This window comes from Puntigrus tetrazona, chromosome 4 (assembly GCF_018831695.1).
Source record: "Puntigrus tetrazona isolate hp1 chromosome 4, ASM1883169v1, whole genome shotgun sequence".
In the NCBI taxonomy this organism is placed as follows: domain Eukaryota; kingdom Metazoa; phylum Chordata; class Actinopteri; order Cypriniformes; family Cyprinidae; genus Puntigrus; species Puntigrus tetrazona.
Window position 1 is genome coordinate 24,319,214 of NC_056702.1, and position 10,000 is coordinate 24,329,213.

The window sequence follows — 10,000 nt, forward strand, 5'->3', positions numbered from 1 at the left end:
AAGTACTGTGTTCAACACTGAGAGCAATCAGAAATGTCTGTCGAGCAGTAAATCAACGTATTATTATGATTTTTGAGTAATGATGCTGAAAACACAGAAATAAATCACGCTTCAACACAAAAAAGCAGACATTAAATATATAGACATTAAAAGTGTGTGTGTGTGTGTGTGTGTGTGTGAAGCTGGAGAGCTGTATTAAAGCTGATCGGATGCAGATGTGTGAAGAAAATCAGTGCCACGTCTGAAGAAGGGCGGGGCGAGCGAGGACGCGACGCGACGCGACGCCCTTCATCATCCTTCATCATCCTTCAGCGCGTCGGAGATCAACTTCGCTGACTCTTCCGGGACTCTGAAGAAGTTGTCGAGCGCGCAACGCGTCGCTCCGGGTCCTCCGAGGAGTCAAGGAACGCGAGAACGCGCGGAACGATGGTCGCGAAGAACCGAAACAAGAGCGGCTCGCAGCCGAGCAGCGGCGACAGAGCACCGGCGAGCGCGCAGCCCGACGACGCGCCGAAGAACCGGAGCCCGAGAGCGGCGCGCGCGGACGGCGGCGCGTCGGGCTCGCTCGTGAAGCTCGTGTCCGCGCTGTCCTACCTGGGCTTCGTGGCCGGGACCGTGATCGCGTCCGTGAGCTTCTACCAGGAGCTGTCAAACATCAAACAGACGAGCTCCCGGCACGAGGAGTCCGTCCAGAAAGTGCGCGGACGCGGCCGACGCGCTGCAACAGGTCAGTGCGCGCGGGAGACCGCACTGCTGCTCCAGCGGACGAGCGAAAGCTGCTCAAAGTTTCTCCGCGCTGACGCGATGCGCTGAGAGTGACCCTGGCGTGCATATGATACTACATTTATTGGCGTGCACGTGCTTAGAAGTACATTATTTGCACATCGGTTAAATGTAAGTGTGGCTCGTGATGAAATTCAGGTGAATAGTGGTGCGGGACGATGTGGTGGTCTCTGATTGGCTGACGGGGCTCTCAAGTTTACAGTGTGAGTCTCAAATTCACTGTATTCAGACCTCGATAGGTTCAGATGCAGAAAGCAGCATAGACACTGTGACACGAGAAGCGCTGACCGAAGTGTCCTCACAGAGCAGACCTGAGAGGTTTGGCTTCTTACTCTTCTTCTGTCTTGCTGAAGATCAGCTCTGCTGTGGCCTGCAGCCGATCGGAGGCGAGGTTTGACCTCAGCTTCTGTTCTTCACTTGGACGCGATCAGGTCCATCAGGTTTCTGTCAGGTGTGCTCCAGGCAAAACGCACTTATGAATATTCAAAATTCACCTTTGTGAAAAAGAAGTGTGCTCATGCTATTGAATGTGGACGTGCAGTTTAAGACAAAGCTGAAAGTACACTTTTTAAACTATATTTAAATTAATTCTTCTATTGCTCATACAGTAAACTAAAAAGTAAAGGAAAAGCATTACATTTGATGTTTGTCGGTGCAGGATTGTAAAATTGCTAGTTTCATACTAGTTTCAAAGCTATGATGCATTTAATTACCAATTATTAATAATATGCAGTTATGTTTATGTGAAAACGTTTGATTTTAAAAATTACACTTAAGTGCGAATTAAAAGTTCTTATGACTCAAATTATGTAATGTGCTGTAGTGTGCTTCTTCTGCACAATGACAAAGCAATGAATTTTTATCTTCCAAGCCTTCATGTGAGGAACAGGCCTACATTTAGACCTTAGACATAGTAAAGGACGTGATTTTTAGACAGTCTATCACTCTGATAGACCTTTTATTCCCAGGAAATCCTTTAGAACGTCACTGTATAATGACCCGCTGTATATTTGACTAGGAGCTCAGCTGTCCCTTATGCTATGCAAAACATCCTTCAAAACAAGAAAAACACTTTTTGAGTTGATCTTATGAAAATCTAAGGGTGTGTTCAACACTGTGTGACTTTAGTCTAACCATGAGAGTACTCCTTTAAGCCCGAAAGACAGGCTGTATGTAAAGCTGGTCCTAAGTGTCTCTGTCCATCTGTGTGTCCAGATCCGGTCCATGCAGGCGTCTCTGGAGGCTCTGGAGAGCACGGTGCTCAGCGTCAGGACTGATCTGGAGCGCACTGGCCGAGCCGTGCAGACGGGAGAAGACAACACCCGGCGGCTGGAGAACGCGCTCCAGAAGCTCCAGAGCGATGTCTCCCAGGAGCTGAGGCAGGCTGTCCAGGAGGTGAAGGCGACGCGGGAGCAGGATGCCTCGTCCCTGGAGGAGCGCCTGTCCCAGCTGAGCCGCTCCACGGCTGAGGCCTCGGTGCAGCAGAGCCGCTTCCAGAGCGAACTACAGGAGCTCAGGGCCCGTGTGGAGAAGCAGGACGCCCCGGCAGACCTCCGGCAAGAGCTGACGGCCCTCGGCAGCACCGTGGAGCGTCTGAGCACCGCCAGCGAGGTGTCCGAGGGGAACACGGCCGTGCTGCGTGAGCACATCGCAGCAGTCAGCGCCGAGCTGCAGACCAGGAACAAGGAGGTGGCGTCTGTGTCCGAGGGCGTGGAGGCTGTGAGGCGCTGCTGCAGAGCGCCGTCGGGGCCTCGGGGCGAGGTGTCCACGGCCAGAGCCAGTGCTCAGAGCGCCTCCGACCACATCCAGAGCCTCGCCGACCGGCTGGAGATGAGCACCACCGCCCTGCAGAGCCTAGAGACCCAGACCCGAGAACAGCTGAGCCAGCTGGACAAACACAGAGAGGACGCCGAGGTCCGGCTGAAGAGTGTGGAGGAGAGCCAGGAGGCCGCTGTGTCCTCGCTCACGGAGCAGACCAACAGACTGAACGCTCTCGAGGCCGAGCAGCAATCTCTCCGGCGCTCACTGGACGACCACAAGACCAGTGCAGAGAAACAGAGCCGGGCGCTGAGAGACGGTCTGGAGGAGCTGCAGGCCAGAGCTTCTGAGGCCCAGGAGCTAGAGAGAAACCTGAACGTTTAGATTAGCGGGGTTCAGGAGGGTGGAGGGCTGTGGGTGGTGGAAAGGTCAAAGCTCTTGATCAGAGCACTGAACTGCTGTTTCTTCGGGCGACACGTACCTGCACTGTAGTTTGTAGATGTTGTCCAGGGTTTTTGGTCATTTCAGACACACTTCTGAACTCATCACGATTGTAGTTGTTTTCCAATAAAATGTTTAAAACTCTTCCAAACTAGCGTGTTAATGCCTTTACCTAATCAAATCATCCATGACACACCTAGAAATACACGTATAATAAATAAATGGGAATAGTAGGGTAGCATTTTAAAACATTTCTATATTTTAGTAACACCTTCCATATAATCATGTTGGTTTAATTGGTTAGTCTTGTAAAGTTTAAGGTGACACAAAGCAAGCACTGATCAATAAAAAATCTACCAAAACAACTGTGAAGGACATTTTAATACATTTTTGTGTCATTGAAAAACCCAAATGGACAGTCTTAATAAACACAGATCCACGACTAAAACTGATTTCAACAGAATGATCTGTAGATCTGGACGGGTCATGTCACTGAACCAAAACACATCAAGATTGAAGCTGTTTTCCAATGAAACATTTCAAACCCAGTAAAAATCAGTAAAATAAGAATATTAATTCACCATCAGAACATTTGACTTTTGAATACTACATTTGAAAAAATATATTTCTTTCACAAATCAGGTTTTTTTGTAATGATGAGAGAATTTCTGGATTTATTAAATTACATTTCTGAATGCATTTCATGTCATTTTGTTTACTAGAAAACATCACATACAGCAGAGATTCCCTCGGGAGATGACAACCATTTGGATGAAAACTTAGATCATGGTAGTCCAAAAAAAACGGCCCTGAGATCACAGAAACACTGTCAGAGGTTCATGACTGCTTATTATAGAAATTAATAAATACATGTCTGAATCGGAGTCAAACATATGCTTTCAGAGTATTTGTGGATATTCTAGAAATGAAAGAAAGAGAACCAAAAAAACATTCCTCTAAACATACAGCAAACAAAGACATTACTGAGAAATAATTACATTGTAAATGTCATTCAAAGAAATACAACAAAAGCAGGTTTTTAATGAAATGCTTTAAATCGCCGAAGTTTGCTGGGTTTTCAAAATAATAGCAACCGATATACTCAGAATAAAGGCTTGTTCAGATGTGATTCATCACTGAAAGATCCCTACAGAGCTGCTTCTTAAACCGCTCATCAGCTCAAACATTTCACATCAATAGTTTGTTCCTGTAAGTCGGACCAGCTTCGGCTGGTGTTAGACGGACCTGTGCTCCTCCTCTCGGCTCATCAGGTCTTCAGCCAGCAGGCCGATCCTCAGCGTCAGGTCGTCCAGTGTGGGCTGGATGCCCGCCAAGTCCTGCCTGAGGGAGAACACCTTGGGCTTGAGATCGTTGGCGAAGCGGCGGTCTTCAGCAGCAGCCTGACCGCTCTCCAGCCCCAGGATCCTCTGGTCCAGCTGCCGGTGGCGTCGGAGAGCTGCTGAGCGAGGCCGAGGCCTGCTCCAGCCGCTGGGCGCTCCGGTCGGCCGTGCTCCTCAGCGCAGAGACCCGGTCAATGCTGGCCGCCAGCAGGTCGCCGATGCGCCGGACCATCATCTTCTCCGTCTGGGACACCTTCTCCTCCAGCGCCTGGGTCTGGTTGCGCAGCAGCGCCGCCTCGCCCTCCAGCCCCGCCATGCGCGCGCCGTCCGTCCGGATGGAGGACAGTCTGGGAGGCCAGGCCGCTGGAGAGCTGCTGCTCCGCGTCCTCCACGGCCGGGAGAGCGCTCAGGTCAGCTGGAGCTGCCGCTGCTGGCCCGGAGCCTGGAGAGACCCTCCCGGAGCTCAGACGCCTCCGTCTGAGACACGCACTGAGAGGAGACAGACACAGCTCTTACTTCATCAGATGAACGGGAGCAGACGAGCTCGTTATTGGGCTGGAATCTTGCTAAATATTGAGAAAACCTCCTTGAAGTTCTTAGCAATGCATACGACTAGTTGAAGAAGATTTGATAGGAAATCTGTATCTTCACGAACATCTTTACTTAATATCCTAATATCCTGCAGACAAAATCATAACTTGAATGCATCGAAAGAATCCAGTTTTATCTCAGCACGAAGTTTCCTCTTCAAACCTGTTCACCAAGAAGCTGAGAGCGACGAGAGGGAGAGCTGTGATTGGCTGAGGAGAACCACCATACTCAAACAACAACACAGTCCCAGTCGAACTCAGGCTTTAAAATGTTATAATTAAACCGCTTTTAAAAGTAAATGTTGCCATATTCACATAAAGATCTCGAAATGTTACAACCAAATGACAAAAATGTATTTAAATAGCTTTCAAGATATAAATGCTGCCATTTTCAGAGATTTTGGTTTTGAATTTTTATTATATAAAAGGGAAATTGCACAGCAGACACGTGTAGTGCGAATGTAAACATTTAGATTTATTAAACATTGGACTTTTGGAATGAGGTAATGTAAGGCTAGTCTATCTTTATGTAAAAACATTTTCATGATTAACTTTAAAAGACTGTAACTTGCCCCAGGTTCAATACAAACATTTGTGTCACGAGGTTGATTACTATAGACAAAATAATAATAATAATAATAATAATAATAATAATAATAATAATAATAATAATAAATAAAAACAACATGACAAGGGTTTTTCAAGCATCGAAACAGTAAGTGTGGCGCAGCTCTGAATTGTTGTTGTTTGGCAATACATTAAAAAAATATCATTTTTTCCCATGACTTCAGTTATATTCAAGAATTTAAAACGCAATAAAATCTAGTATGTACTTATTCTTTCGTGTGCTTTAATACGTACGGTTCAGAAGGACTGAATGACCATAGATTCTGACATTTTATTCTCCTGAACTTATTTAAAAGGAGACTCCTTCCATTTAACGTTTAACTGTTCTCCTGTACAAACTAGGACTGGCTGAACAAACACTGATTTCTCGATTCTTATTTTTACTAAATAAATCCCAAGAACCAATTCATCGTCAAAATTAGAGCACCTCCCGTCCAATAAAAAGCCATATATGCTTTGTTACTTCTGATACATCTCGGGTGTCAGTTTCTTACCGTTTTGCTAGAGATTAAATGTTTGTTTTTGAAACGGCAAGCACGCATCAAATAAACATCGAGCGTCCTGAAATATTTCCCGTAGCGTCACAGTGCGCACGTCGTCCGGCGGTAGGAGTCAGTCCCCGAGCTGCGCTCCGCTCACGTGTTCCTCGGCGCTCCGCACCCGCTCCTGCAGCTCCTCCAGCCGGCCGTAGGTGGCGCTGAGCCGCGCGCCGAGCCGGAGCACGGAGCGGGCGGCGTCCTCGGCGGCGAGGGTGTGTCGCGGACAGGAGCGCGGCTGTCCAGGCGCCCGCGAGCTCCAGACCCGCTCCTCCAGGCGCGCAGCTGCCGCGGGAGCTTGGAGACGGCGTCGTCGCTCCAGTCCAGCCGGTCGCTCAGCCGCCGGGCGTCCTCCTCTCGCTGCGCTCCAGCGCCCGGCCGTTCGCGCCGTCCCGTCCTGCACCTCCTGCAGCGGCTCAGCGCCTGGAGGCGCCTGCCGGCGTCGTTCAGCTGCTGCGCCCACGCTCCGTGGCGGCCCGCGGCGCCTCGCAGCTCCTCCGGCTCAGGGCTCCGCTGCGCCTCCGTCAGGCTCCGTGCGCGCTCCGCCAGGGACCGCAGGAGGAGCTCGGACGCCTCCTGCTCCGCCCGCAGCGCCGCCCAGGACTGGAGCGCGGAGCTGACGGAGGACGAGGAGGCCTGCAGCTGCAGCACAACACACCGCGTCAGCACACACTCCACCCGCAGAGCTCCGGCGACCAGACCTACGCACGGTTTATCATGATAATAACTCACTGAGTCCGGGGGTTTTTTAAGACTTCGGCGTTCGCGTGTACGATGCTCTGAATCAACACCTCTTGCTACTTATGCACCAAAATAAAAAATTGCACCGACTTTTTTGACGGACGAAGGCTTCGGAGGCATTTATTCTTTAACTTTAGCACTAATGTTCTACGAATGCGCAAGACGTCACTGTTTTCAAAGACTGTAATGTACCGTTTTCTAAGCGTTGCATCCCCAAATCGCCGCCGTTGTGCGCGAAAAGACAAAATTGATAAACGTTTGTTGAGTGAAGGTCCCGAAGCATTCGGTAAATAACATTCAGTTAAGTCTTTTCCATTTCATTTAAGATTTCTATTTAGTTACACTGCTGTCTAATGTTTGAGATAATTAGAACTGTGTAAGGTCTTATAATGCGTTATAAAGCGGTTTAAATTTTTATTTAGTAAGGGCCCTTTAAATTGATCAGATGCGATTGTAAATGTGTTATTATTATACTGTTTTGAGCATCATAATGAAAGTTTATCGGAGCGAAACACAGTAAAAGTGAAATACTACAACTGTAATTTATTTCTGTGATCAAAGCTGAATTTTTAGCATCATTACTCCTGTTTTTATGAAACACTGACTAGATTGTTTTAACGCTTTTTCCCATTACTTGCAATTTTCTGATTGTCAACTTATTTATTTTTATAGAAAATGATGTAAAGTTTGTGAAACTGAAAACTAATCACTTTTTCACACAAATAAAACCAGACAAACAGTAAGCTCGCCTTGGTCTCCTCAAGAAAGGCGTGCAGCGAGTGAAGTACAGACCTCCAGAGACACCGCGGAGAGCGTCTCCTCCAGCCCGCGCAGGCGCTCGTACTTCTGGGAGATCTCCGCGAGCGTCGCGCTCTGCTGGACGTGCAGCCTGCGGGGGACAGAGACACGTTAGAGCTCGGGCAGCGGCTCGGCGGCGGAGTCCGCGCGCGTTTCGACGCTCACCATGTGATGAAGAGACACAGCGAGAGACACAGCAGACTGACGCAGAGCCTCGCGTCGGGGCTGAACGCCACCGAACGCCCCTCGTCCTCGCTCCGCCGCCGCCGCCGCTTCTCCCCGTCCTGCGGCTTGCTCGCGCTCTTCTGCCGCTGCATGACTCGTGAAGACGGGGCTCTAGAGGAAAGCGGAAGTCATTCTGCTCGAGGAGTTTGAGGAGTTTCTCTCGTCAGCTGCTGAAGCCGCCACGCAGCCGTTCCGCTGAAAGCCAATCAGAGCGAGGCGAGGACCGACGTCACGGGTGGGCGGCGCCTGTGCGAGTCTAAATAATAATGATGCCGTTTTAACTTTCTACCGTTTGTGATTATTTTAGTATCTATTAAAGCTAAAAAATTACAACTGCATTGCTTTAAATTACTTTTGCTGAAATGACACGCAAACAGCGATGTCACGTGATACCTGTTATTTTTCTCAGCGCTGGCCAGAACTGACCAATCGCAGTTGAGTGTGGATTATTATTTTTTTAATAATTTTACTTATTTACACAGGCATATCAGAAAGTAAATCACTGTAAGTAGTTAGTTTCTGGTACACAAATATCGGTAATAAATCAAGCGGCACGGAGATATGAACGGAAGCGGGAAACGTTTGGCGCGAGCTCCGCCCATACAGTTTTAAAGCAATAGTACATATTAAAAAAATAATTATAATAAATAAAGCTTTTATACTTAATAATTGAAAAAAAATACGGTTTATTCATATCCAGCAGTTTCACTTTCAAATTTTGATTATTGATGTAAATGATTAGAACAAGATTTACAACCATTTCTTTTTTGCATTCTGACAGATTCTAGCTAAAAGTGAACACAACACCTCAGTTTCTTACCAGATCTGATCTTTATTGAGTTATACCAATTTATTCCATAAATCACCCACAGCGTTTAATAACCCCTACGTTAAAAGGACAGAGCAAGATAAACCATAATAGATACCATAAACAAACTTAGATAATAATAAGGCAATGAGATGAATAAGGCTTCATGTGAGCGATTGTCACGTTTGTAGTGTGCGTCTTCACATACGCAATGCTACATTACACATCATATAAAGCTCTTCAATGAGAACAGCATCTCGCGGCGTCCTCTTTCTTCACGAATGTAAACAAACACATCTGTAGCAGAAATATAGTGCAATCTGAGCCACGCAGTGCAAACTTTCACCTCAAATAAACAAAGGTTTACGTTCCCCAAGTGATCAGCGACGACTCAAGCTGACATTAAAAGCCCGATCCCAGTCATACCCACGAATGCTGGATGGATATATATAATATACAGAGAGGCCGGAAGGAAGGACTCTTGGGACTTCAGGTGCTGTGGCGATCCTGCAGGAAAGAACACAACGTCCAGAGCTCATCCATACAGACCAATGGGTTAGTTAAGGGTTAGTTAGCGCAGGCACTGACCTGCAGGGTGGACCGCGACTCCGCTGGCCATGACCGACAGCTTCCCGGCGACGGCGCCGCGCGGCTCTTGAACTGCGTCATGTCGGGAGCGGCGGCAGGACCTTGCTCAAGCCGTGACGAGCCGCGGACGCCGCTGAGACACACAAAACAGGTGTTACACGCGGTGTCCGTCTTCAACGCAGCGCATTACAATATTGAGTTGCTCACTGAAAAAGTAACTACTTGCATTACTTTGAAAAGTAATCCAAAAGTAATCCGATCCCAGGAAGCGAAGCCCATACTCTAATTAATCACGCACCTGCGGTTTCTTCTGCTCGTCGAACAGATCGGCTGAACTGATCGCTGAACTGCCGAGAAATTCTCCAGCGCGCGCTCGAACCTCGTACTGCAATCCAACAAACACACACAGACCAAAGTGGGTGGCGAGTTTTGGTGAGCCTGAGATTTCAGATAGATGCTGATAACATGATTAGCATGCTGTGAACATGATATTAGCGCGGTTAGCATGTTGATGATCACGTTTCCAGCACGATTTTGAGCATGATTATCGTGTTTATTACATGATTAACAAGTTAGCATTTGCTAGCACGGTTCTAATGTGATTAGAAAATCTGCAAAAAAATTTTTCTAAGCGCGAGAAACACGTTAATAACATGTTAGCAAATTTGCAATGCAATTAGCACGTTGTTAGCAAGTTTCATGTGATTAGCACATGATTAGCATTTTATTAGCATGTTGCCAACAAGATCATCATGGTGTTAGCCT

The 10,000-nt window shown here is 47.7% G+C and overlaps 2 protein-coding genes and 1 pseudogene across 2 annotated transcripts; 1 reads left to right on the forward strand and 2 right to left on the reverse strand.

The window, feature by feature from the left end:
* Nucleotides 1-426: 426 nt before the first annotated feature.
* LOC122342339 (myosin-10-like) lies at nucleotides 427-2,925 on the forward strand. The gene is made up of 3 exons (XM_043236127.1): nucleotides 427-727; nucleotides 930-1,174; nucleotides 1,999-2,925. The coding sequence occupies exons 1-3, from the start codon at nucleotides 427-429 to the stop codon at nucleotides 2,923-2,925; spliced, it is 1,473 nt and encodes a 490-aa protein (XP_043092062.1).
* A 3,249-nt stretch (nucleotides 2,926-6,174) lies between these two features.
* On the reverse strand, nucleotides 6,175-8,050 carry LOC122342340 (nestin-like). Its single transcript, XM_043236128.1, has 3 exons — nucleotides 7,780-8,050; nucleotides 7,609-7,705; nucleotides 6,175-6,717 (listed from the first exon to the last, which is right to left on the reverse strand). The coding sequence occupies exons 1-3, from the start codon at nucleotides 7,929-7,931 to the stop codon at nucleotides 6,175-6,177; spliced, it is 792 nt and encodes a 263-aa protein (XP_043092063.1). The 5' UTR covers nucleotides 7,932-8,050.
* Nucleotides 8,051-9,136: 1,086 nt separating this feature from the next.
* Nucleotides 9,137-10,000, reverse strand: part of LOC122342341 — a 5,522-nt pseudogene continuing 4,658 nt past the window's right edge.